General features: G+C 41.8%; 1 protein-coding gene across 1 annotated transcript in view; it reads left to right on the forward strand.

Annotated features, from left to right (window-relative positions):
• Positions 1 to 8,819, forward strand: part of GALNT9 (polypeptide N-acetylgalactosaminyltransferase 9) — a 313,695-nt gene extending 304,876 nt beyond the window's left edge. Inside the window, exons 10-11 of the mRNA XM_019507030.1 lie at positions 7,588 to 7,755; positions 8,143 to 8,819. Of these exons, the coding sequence (XP_019362575.1) occupies positions 7,588 to 7,755; positions 8,143 to 8,289 (315 nt within the window). The 3' untranslated portion in view covers positions 8,290 to 8,819. The remainder of the gene's footprint in view (positions 1 to 7,587; positions 7,756 to 8,142) is intronic.
• Positions 8,820 to 11,796: the final 2,977 nt, after the last annotated feature.

An 11,796-nucleotide genomic window follows, 5' to 3' on the forward strand; every position in this document is an offset into this window, starting at 1 on the left:
GTTGCAATAACTGTTCTCCTTTTCCTTGCTCTCTCCATGTCATTTGTTTTTTCCATGTTGCACATCCTTGATAGCCTTCACTTTTCTTTGAGCAGAAATCCCAGCTACTCCATCGTTAGTTCTTCATCCTAGACAAAACATTTTGGTCTGTGTTTGTCTTCTCAAGCCTTGGATCTTGTCTCCACATACATATTAGACTAGCTGAGCTAAAATCAATTTTTAAATTGATTTAAGTTAAGCTGGTGTAAATTCCTGTGTGGACCCTGTTGAATCCACTTAGGCCTGGTTTATACCAATTTAGCTTCAGTCAGAAAGGAATTGATTCAAGCTAAATCAATAGAAATCAAGTTTAAATCGAGTTAAGAGTGTTCGGTCAGTATTTTATACTGGCTTAACTAAATCGGGTTCAAAATACACCCTTAATTAAACTTATGTTGGGGGTGTGTGCATGATGAGCTTTAAATCTTGGAAGCCCTGCTCTCTTGAAAAAAAAAGCCCCAAATTGCAAATGCATGAGGAGGTAAGTAACTGAACAACATGCAAAGAAAAGTACAAGGTTTAAGAGGTTTTAAGGCACAAATAGCCATTATAAAAATCTTGAACAGCCAAGTCTTATCTACAAGTTGGCCATCTTGCGCCACCTACGGTAAGGCCCATCAGTTTTATACTACTGCATAATGAACCATTATTGTAGAACAGCTTCTGAGAAAGAAGATGAGGCTTTCAGTGGATGGTGCACTGTCTCACATGAACATCATTTCAGGCTCTTCTATTTCTGCCTAACTGGTGCTGGCAGCATCTAAGATTGGGTGCAAAATGCACAGTTTATTAATCATCCCCTTACTAACTATCCAAGAGAGTTCATATAGCCCCAGTGGAAAATATTCACTGGCTCAGTACCCGCCTTGAATGCTGTGATGTGGACCTGATTATACAGCATGTGGAAATGGAAAGGGATTTAAAAAGAGAAAAATGGCAGCCCCTGCTATAAAAGCACCGATGAACACCCCACAGCACCCTGTTCAGAGTGGTAGTGAGAAGAGTCACTGCCAGCGTGGAAATGAGAACTCCCCTGGCATTAAGATCAAGCAGAAAGATGGAAGGGCTCAACATTTGGATTCCTGGAGCTCAGCAGCTATGCAACCAGATGGAAAAAGAGGAGATGAAAGGCTTCTCTTAAACTGTTGCTTGAGGGAAGATATTTAACATTTACTTGATAGCGCTCTGGTATTGTAGAGTTTCACTCAAGACAGCATGTTCACTTGCTTGGAACTATGGATGGATGAAAAGGTGGTTTCTTCAATTCTCAGTAGCTGAACACTGGTTGGTTTCTGTGTATATATTAAACCCCTCTATCTTTATTCATTGGTTTTCTTTATGCTCCCAAGTAGCCTGGAAACTTTTTAAGTTGCACCCTCCTCTGTGATTTTCTAGTCTTCAGTGCAGGTTTAGAGCAGAGGTTGCCTGCCTGAAAATGGAACTGAAGAGTCAGAGCAGCAGCAAAGTTTAAAAAAAAAAAAGTTTAATTTTCAAAGCTGCCAGAGAGTGTGACCATCCCTACAACGTTTCCCTGAGCTGTGTGGATATCTTCATGCTTTGTATCACTTGACTGAAAATGAGGTAGGCCGGCTACCAACCTTGAACGAAGAGTCAGCCTTTGCTTATCGGATAGTGCCGCATGAGTGACACCTTCCAGAGATAGCGCGGCTTCCTACTTTTGAATGCGAGATGGGGGTTTTGATAAATAACCTCTCACATATATCTCCTTCCTCTCCAGTTCCTGATTATAGGTAGGACAAAATCTTCCACACTTACATGTACACCAGATAATCTCAGGATTATATTTTGGGGTACATAATACAACACTCGGCTTCAGTGTCATTTATAGAGATCCTCTGGCTCTTCTCTGATCAAAGGAACAACCTGGACTGCCGTCCATTCTTAGGCCAAGTAAAAAGCTGGAGGTGCCTTTATGCTGGTGTACAGAATGCAAACGTGCACATTGGCAGGGCGTTCCTCTGCATTAATGTCTCTTTGTGGTTGTTTTTGTAGATAGAAATGAAGGCGTGGTCTTATTAAATGCCATTGATTTCAGTGGATTTCCCACCCAGAATTAATCCTGCCCAGGATGTTACAAGCAGTGCTGTGAGAATGTGCAGGTGCCTTTTTTTATTCTGGTTGAGCTGCAGAAGCCGAAGTAGAAGAGCATTTCAGAAAGCTTGAAACCTGTGGATTTCATTGTGAATTTAAGAATTGTAGAATATCTGCTGCTATTTCAGTTTTGCGCTCAGCTTTTCTCAAAATAAGATGAACAGCTTTATTGATGTTTGTCGGATATTTAAAAAAAAATTAAATTTCTAAAAGATATTCAAGGAAAAAAGTAGGCATAAACTTGAGTGTGCAGCATTTAAAAAAAAAAAGCATTCTGTGAAATATTAGTATTAGGCATTGTGCTGGCGTTCAGGAGCTCTGAGCTTCTTTCCTGATTCTCAGTTTCTGTATGATCTCGAGATGGTCTCTTAATCTCTCAATGACTAAATTCTGCAAATGTAAAATGGGGACCATTTTATTTCCTTTCTCCCGCTCTCCATCTCTCTTGACTGATTTGATCACTCCCTTCAGGAATTGTTACTCTGAAGGGTAACCTTCTCTGTTATCCTTCATGAATTGTTTTTTGCATTGTTTCATAAAGCACAATTAGGCCATTTTCAATTTCATCCTCAAGGTGCTACTCCAATACAAATGAAGGAATGAGTAGGTCCCACATGGTCAGGCAGGTCAATGTCAAGAGGCAGACAAGGTTCTTTGGGTAAATCTGGTATCTTTTATTAGACCAACTCAAATAGTTAGAACAATTAGTCTTTGGAAGCTTTCAGGTACAAATACCCTTCGTCAGGCTGAGGAAGCATCTGCAGATGGTCTGTGCTCTTTGTGGACGAACACAGGAAGAGCGCAGACCATCTGCAGACATCCTCAACCTGACCCAATAGCTTGCAGAGAAGAATTTTTCCAACTATTTAGTTGGTCTAATAAAAGATATTGAAAAAAAACCTTGTCTACCTATGTCCTTAGACCAACACGGCTACAACCAACACCTCTGGAACAAGGTCAATGTCAAGGCATTTCACTACTGATATAGTTACACTGACCTCCACTGAATGGTCACCAGTGTTAAATTAAGCCCTGTAAAATTTTTTCCATGCCCTGTCTGCCTCAGACTCATTAAAAGAAAAAACATCTTTGATAAGCATAATAAAATTCAATGTTTCTTTCAACATTGTAGGCTAACAAAGAAATGAAAAGTACAGGGTCCAAGTCTCTCCCACTTAGCAATGAAGTTGCAGAGCAGGGGTGGAGAGGTTACATTTTGAACCACAGGTTTGTAGTCTGCAAGAAGACCAGCCATAAGAAAGTGAAGGCCAAAGTAGAGTTGAGGTGGTCAGATATTCCTAGCTGTTTATTGACAGACGACATCATTTTAGCTACAGAAATAATAATTATCTCCCACTGTATCTGTTCAGGGTGTCAACACATTTCTTTTCCTAAATCACAACAGCTGACAAAATACAGGAGTTCTCCAAGAATCTGGCCTCAAGGGTCAAGTTCCTACATATATTGTTAAAGAGTAAGACCACAGGGGGCTGAAGCTCAATCTCCATTCTTGTTCTGCGGTTGATAGTGTAGCACCAGGGAAAGAGAGACACGGCCATAGTGTGGGTTGTACATGGTCACTCTACAGACACTGTTAAGGCACTTCAATTTAATGTGAAAGTACTGCTCAGACACCTGGTTCTTATAATGCTGTAGGACAGGGGTGGGCAAAATGTGGCCCGTGGGCCAGATGCAGCCCACCAGGCCATTCTATCTGGCCCACAGGGCCCCTAAAAATTTTAGAAAATTAATAGTTATCTGCCCCTGGCTGCCTGTCCTGCAGCCCTTGATGGCTTGCCAAAACTCAGTAAGCGGCCCTCCACCCAAAATAATTGCCTGCCCCTGCTGTAGGATCCATGAGATATATGATGTTTTGGAGTCAATGGAGAGCTATTATCTCTTTTTGATTATTTAAGATAGGCATGAGACTTGGACTTTAACCTCAGCAGCAGATTTGCAGGAATGAGTGGTAAAACTGTGCTGCTTACTACAGTTTTAAGTTGAGATCTCATATGTTAAGTTTCAGAATGGAGTGATGGGTTTTATGGCCGTTGGAACTGATAGAAAACCTGGATTCATGATGATCAAATGAATGACAACCTATTTGTGACACTATTGTAAAGCACATCAGCTTCATCCAGAGAGATCTCTAAGCGCATTGATCTGTCGCGTGGCTCCAGCCTTCCCTGTCATAGGTGCTTCTGGAGACTTATTTTGTGTGTCACATTTTTAAGGCCTAAGCAGAAATGACATGACTTAGCAAGCTATCTGTATTTGATGGGGCTGCCCTATAAATATTACAGTCTGAAAACACATTGGTTCCTGTGATGTACAGCACACAGAGATCTCGACTGCTGGGATTCCAAAGGAAATGGAATATTTTATCACCAAAAAACAGTTTATTTTAGTGTCTGCAGTGGCAAATTCTTGTCATTTAAACCAGCGAGTGTATCATGCCCCATGGGAAATTGATCTTAAAGTGCAAAGCAGGTAGCTGATTATAAACACTGGACTGGGTTGCCTAGACAAGCTAACCAGCCTGCAGGAAGCAGTTTTTGATTATCAGGGAGGGCAAAGACTGCAGTGACACAAAGACACATGTTGCCATGTGGCTGCAATTCCCAACTCTAATTGCATCTCATTTTCACTCTCTGCTGAGTGTTCACAGGAAGTTGGAAGTGTAAATTATGCAGAAAATTTAAAGAATAAAAGCGGAGTCCAGATCCTTGCATGGAAGAAAAAAAAGTTCACTTGTCTGAGCTGACAGTTCACTCATATTTTGAACTACTTTTCCTGCTTTTGCTTCTTTTAAACACTTCCCCAACTCTGCCAGAGTAAAAGGCAGGAAAAGGAGTCTTGATTTACCATGCACTGACTGATGTCCCTCATTCATCTACAACCAGAGTCTTCATGGGGTTATTTTACTGCTTTCTCTGAAACAGGCTCCATCCCAACTCCTTGCTCCACATGGTTGCTCTGAACAAAAGTGGCAGGTGGGGGTAACACTGAACACATGTTTCTTCAAAAGACCACAAGTCTGGAACCGAACAGACACCGCCCTTTTGCCACTGGAAAGACATGATTATTCACAAGATAAGTCTGCAGAGGCTAATAGGAATGACGGGATAGATGTAGGAAACTAGGCTCTAATCGGAGGTTTTTCGTTTGGCTCCTAGTGATACTGCATGCACCGGTCAGGAAAATCCAGTAAGCGTCAAGGGTTCGTGACTTTTCCTTCCATTTTTTAAAAAGTAATTTTGGTTCCTAATGGAAATAAGAGCAGACAGGCAGTGAATTTCTGGGGTGGAAACTGCATTGTAAGGGCTCAGGACTTCACCCGCAGCCTCTTGCGCCATAACATGCATGAACCCCACAACAGTCTCCATTTTGTAATATCCTGAGGTCTAAATTTTCCTCTTGGGTAGCTCTAGAGTCATAAGTTTTGTTAAGCAGGGTGAGGGACCAGTATTTGGTCCCATGGCCTTATTCCAGAATGGTACTGGTGCAACTGAGGACAGAATAGCCTTTTTCTGCTTAATCAATATTCAAAGCAGATATGGAAAGGGAAGCGCATTTTCTAGTGGTTAGCAAAGAAAACTGGAGACTCAGACACTCCTTTGAGCTTGCTGTAGGACCATAACACATTGGTTGACTTGTTTAGCACAGGTTCCCAATCTATAAAATGCAATTAAAAACGTAAGGCTCAAGTAAGGCAAGTTACTTACCCTCTCGGCACCTCAAGTCGTCCAGCTACAAATGAGCATAAGGCTAGTTTTTTTTGGTGATGGATGTATTGAAGGTGAATGTTTTAAACTTACTTTGGACTGAACAGCTGGCTTATAACTCCGTAAAAAAAATTAATAGCTCTTTCCACAATTTGTGAAATTTGAAGGGAAGCCACCACCATCCCGATGGTTATCCCAGTCCTATGCAATGTACGGTAATGCTTAGTCACCAGCATGAGACCCCCACCTCGTGTTGCCTTTGTATGTTCCCCCAAGCAGATCTTAATGTAAGAAAATTAATTCTGACTTCCAGCAAGTGGAGGTTCCTAAAGATGATTTTTTTTCCACCTCCTGCTACACAGTTTGTTCTGTGCTGGGCGCATTTACTGCAAACGGCTTCAGGCAAGCAAAATCATCATTTAAAAAAATTAGAAGAAAGGGTAAATTCTAAAGAGCATTACGCTCCTACTGGAAACATTAATGCGAACTTATTATGTGCTGTGTGTGTTAAGCCATTAATGCCTGCATGCAGCGTGCTTACATTTTTTATTTAAAAAAAAATGAAGGCCAAAAAATAATGGATGTCATTTACTGAACCTTTAATTATAGCCAGTAGCATTCACCACATCGCTAAACTTCAGAACATTAAGGCCTCAAACAAAAGTAAAATATCAAAGACCGGATCTTTATTGTCAAAACCTGATGTTTATGTTAGCAAATTTGATGTTATTTCCCTCGTGATTTTTTTCCTCTCTCTCTCTCGTTTTTGGATACCTGATGTACAAGTTACATTGGTGGGTTTTTTCAATGCCATTTATTTACAAAAACAAATTAGAGTCATTGCTATCAATAGCCTCTGACAGAGCTCTTAAGAACAAACTGCATGGCAAATTGACATTGTGTCCTTGTTAAATCAATTCCCACTGAGTGGATTCAAGAGTGGGCATGATTTACATATTGATTACTTCATTTTCTTGATTGCCCTTTTACAATGAAGTATTTTGAGGGTGGGGGAAGGAGAGAGAACAATATATCTTCTGAGCAATCCAATGAAGTAATACATGTTTCAGGCCCTCTGCGTCAATGGTATGTGATGGAAAAGGACAGAACAAACAGGTGATAGCACCAAGATGCTTCTCGGCTTTTCAGTGACGGTGTTCCTGCTCCTGAGGCAGGACTGGATGGTGGGACAAACGTGGTTTTAAAACACCTTCGTACTTCCATTATTTTGGGGCTATTCTGGGGCCTTACCCAGCCTTGGGGCTCATTTCCTTTGTTGCTCACGTCCCTGTAGAATTGGCATTTCTTAACTCATTTCTTGAGTTGTCCAAAGTCATAAAAAGGTCAGGGGTCTACCCCTGGGTCTATGTGACCCATTGGGCTAGTGCAGTTAAGGAATGCCATTGTCCATAGCCAGTGGCACACAAGGGAGTCATGTAACTAGCTTCAGGTCCAGGTGCATTTAACTCCCCAACTGCTATGCCTTGGTACCAACTTATAGTTGGATTGACTTGGAGCAGCTCAGTTCATGCTTCTGCATCTGTAATAAGGAGCTTTAACAAGGCATCCTGTGTTCTCCAAAGTAGAGCCCCTGAAAAACTGCAGCTGAAAATATAGAAGAGGGCATATAATTTTTCAGGAGTTGGTACTGGGAGCCCAGGAACAATGTTCATGTGCTTCAGAGTGTCTTTCCCTTTTCCCTCTTCTCCAGCTTGTTCGCTACAGCTCTGAAGGGCTCCTGCAGTTAGGGCCTCTGGGCTCCACCGCCTTTCTTCCGGACTCGAAATGTCTCATTGACGATGGGAAAGGCAGGACCCCTACTCTGAAGAAATGTGAAGATGTTGTGAGGGCTTCACAAAGACTGTGGGATTTTACACAGGTACAGAAAAGAACTCTAAAAGGTTTTTAGGTTACTGTGAATTGCATAGGAGTCCCTGCTCTTGCTGGCTGAGAATCTGTGTAGTTGTATGCCACTAAAAAAAGATGACTATATTATGTGTTCAGAAAGTACATGAAGCGGGGGGCGTCATAGTTCTCCAGCCAAGTGGGGAGATACCTCACTTGTGCAAGCCCTTACACACGTGTGCACACGCATGTTAGAACTGCCTGGATATTTCTCATTGAAAAGGTTCTCTGAGAGGAAATTTCACTTTTTTGTCAAAATCAAAATAGGTTACGTTCAATAACATTCTTTTCGATAACGTCGGACTTTCCTGTTTCCACATTCTCAACACTAATGGGATTTTTTTTTCTTTCTTTAATTCAGAATGGCCCAATCATCAGTAGAGACACTGGACGGTGTCTTGAAGTAGAAATGTCAAAGGATGCCAACTTTGGGCTTAGACTCGTGGTACAAAGGTGCTCGGGGCAAAAGTGGATGATTAGAAACTGGATAAAACATGGTCGGCATTGACCACTGGAGCTGAGAAGTTGCCACCTCAACTGTAATTCATTGCTCTGTGTGCCATACCCTCCAAGGCGCTTTTGTTAAAGCAGACTACTGTGAAAAGGAGTTGACTCCCCAGAGTCGTGGACTATTAGGCACTGATTCACAAACAGATGCAGGTGCCCCGTCTCATATCTGCGGGTGCCCTTAGAAGCCTCAAATGAACTTTGTGTTGATGTGGAAATTTGGGAATGATCAAAAGAGAAGAGAGGAATGGGCTCCTTGCAGCTCCCCCAGAAGGATTAAGAGGCACCTGTGTGTGTGGAGAATTCGAAGGGGAGATCCCCATCCTCTACTGCCTCATTGAAGAGAACCCTTTGATGAGTAGCTTTTTAGCTTTAAGTTATTGACTGGTGCACAACTTCTATGGTGAAAAATCATGTGCCTTTTCTACTGTACTTCCTATACAAGTTGACTGGGAAACCCCATCTTTTCAGCATGTCTGATTCATTGTACTAAACAACAAAACCTGTAAATAAATAACGCTACGAAATATAGTATACTGTACATTTCAAAGGGGGTTACCTGGGAGTCTCTCTCTCTTCTAGCAAGAGCCAGTTCTACACATGGTTACAAGAGGTTCCCAAACTTCAGCCTGCTCAAAAGCAGCATCTTAGGGAGATGCCTTCGTGTTAGGCACAAGTAAATGTCAAAAAGTTAACACAGCCCCATTCTCCATTTCCTTGTCACCTTTGGGTCTTTCGACTATCAAAGAAATCACAGTACAGCACTCTCTCATTGATTTCTTTACAGGCAATATGGTTTGGCTGTATAGGATGTCCCCTTGGCCCATACTGTCTGAGAGCATTTACACTGTAAGACGCTAAGCCTGGAATATGCTGCGTGCAGACAGACGTACCTTTGCAACCACTAGGAGCGTCATGGAAATCAGTGGGACCTGTGGAGTACTCACCACTTCTGAAGTTAAGGCCGCTTGTTTAGGCACTTAATATGGATGTGGGGCCCCAATGTTAGGCTTCTGTTTTTCGAAGCTTGGCTTCCTCTTTGTACAACATGGCAGTGTGTGGAGTGCCTCTGATCACAAGGACATGTTCACTGGCCTAACCAGGTCTCCCGAATAACTCACCCTGAGTGCTTTCATGGCTTGAGAAAAGCCACAAATAATAAATAAATGACTAAATCATCCCCAGGTCCTCCTAGATTAGAACAAGAAAGGATCAGCAAACTTTAGAAGTAACCTTTTTATTAACGTGACACCTAAGTCTTTTACTCTTGCTGACCTGTATAACGTTTACTACCAGCAGTGTGTTTGTAAGCCTCACTGCACAGTGTCTCCAGCAGATCACGCAGTGTTTTGATGCGGAGAGATGGGTCCATTGTCCAGAGGCTGCTGAAATCAGTGGAAAGATTGCTGTTGACTCCAGCAGGCTTTGGATAAGGCCTGCGGTTCACAGCCTGGTTTGCAACCCAGGATTTGGTCCCGCTGTAATGGTGCCGAGAGAAGCAGAGAATATCTGTTACATTTGCTGATGAATATTTTTTATAGCAAGTTAAATCAAAGTTGGCTGTGGGTTTGGCTTTTTTTTTTCCCAGTGGGGAAAATAGGTAATTACAAACACCATGGTACAGTGAATCTAGACGATCTGTTTATTAAAGAGCTTGTAGTTCCCATTTCAAGGCAAGCTGAGCAACGTAAAATGAAAGCAAAGAAATCTAATTTCTATCCAGGGCATTATGTGAAATAAAATGTAATTATTATATGTAATAAATCGTTAAAAGTAAACATGCAAATGCCATCAGTTCCTGTCAGCTCTTAGCTGGAATCTAGAAAGGGCACTGGTATGTTCCAGCTTCATTTTTTTTTCTTAAATTAAATGTATAGATGCAAAACATGAAGTTATTCTACTGGGAGGTTCTTATGACCAGGTACTGATGTCGTGTGTCATCTAGATGGGGATATGTATAAATATTTACCGTTCCAAGGGGTGAATTACAGATAAAGTGCAAGACACAAAAAACCACCACTCGCCCTCTATAATTATGGGCATTGGTTCAGGAGTTTAGAGTACAGGGCTTTGCAAAGGATTTCTGTGTGGAAGTGACTGTCAACTCTTCATATACAGTATTAAGAGAGGAGACCTGTGTAGGTGTTAGTCTGTCATTTGCCCTGTCTGAGGTTTATCCTTTGAGCTATTTGATTTGGTAAAACAAGCCAAAGGAAAAAGAAAGTTTTCATTTTGGAGGTAAGTTATTGGGGAATAGAGTCGCATCTCATTCACAAGTATTGTAAATACATATATATAGATCCTTCCTGCTTCTCCAAAGCCAAATTATACTGTGTGTGAAGAGGGTGGGAAGCTGAGCGAACGGCTACATGTCTAATGAAGAGGAGCAACAGATGAAGCAAGTCTGTCAGTTTAGACGGGGGGACTTGTTGCACTTCAGGTTGATCTGTTGCAAGTCTTTTGCAAGAAAGCTCTCGTCTGCAGTAAGTGGAAGCTAAACTGCAGTAATTTAGCAGCTGTCTCATTCCTGGGTTAAGTGCACAAGGGGAACGTCTAATTACTGCAGGATGGGAGTGGACATATGAAACAGTTACCATACATCAGCTGACCTACATTTTGGTAAATTTAGCAGCAAATCGCTCCCTTCTCCCCTCTTTTAGATAGGTATATTTTTTCCCCTGTCTGTAGCCCCATTGATGTGTACTATGTATTACTTTAACTGTTAACGAGCCAAATATAGTACATCTGTCTCTCTTTCCTACTGTGATAGATCATACATCTACATTTAGTCATGCATTTTGAACAGGACAGCAAGCCTTCCCAAGCCTTTTCAGGACTTGGGTGAAGAGAAGGAAGCAAACCACAGAGAAGCTTGAAATGGTGTGTCATCTCAAAAGATGTTGCATTGTAGGTTAGGAACCTTGAGCCTGAAAAGTCTAGATAGATTGTCCATTCCCAAAAAGGAGCTTCAGAAGAGGGAGACCTCCAAATTGTGCCATCAACCTAATGAGTGGGAATATATTGCCCCCAATGTTCCTTTAGCAAAAGCATTCAAAGCCCAGTAGCAAAGTATTTAAATGGGATCACTCAGTCATCCTGAGGGTCAGACGCAGCCAGCCTTCCATGTATGGAAATCAATAGCAGTTTCATGTGTGGAGAAATTGCACAACAGGACCCAAAGCATAACAGAGACAGCACAGAATTGGTTGGAAATGGCTGAGTTGGTGTTTCCTCCCTTGACGTCCAAATCAGATTAACGTGTTTTCTATGGAAGGATGTTTTGTTCACTTCTATACGATACTGAAAAATCTTTCCCATAGGGAAGCTTGTAAAAGTGAAACGAACCCAAAGAGTGTCTGCTTGCATTTCCAGCTGTAAGATGTTGGTTGTGCAAAATTGTAGATTCCCCAACAGAAGACCCATACTGTAGACAAACACATGTGGCGGTGTGGTGCAATAGGCCTTTTGCCATTAACTTCAAGAAAGCCAAGATTTCATGCCATACCTT

The sequence above is a fragment of the Gavialis gangeticus genome, unplaced genomic scaffold, assembly GCF_001723915.1.
Source record: "Gavialis gangeticus isolate Ggan-Ray unplaced genomic scaffold, GavGan_comp1, whole genome shotgun sequence".
Taxonomy (NCBI): Eukaryota; Metazoa; Chordata; order Crocodylia; family Gavialidae; genus Gavialis; species Gavialis gangeticus.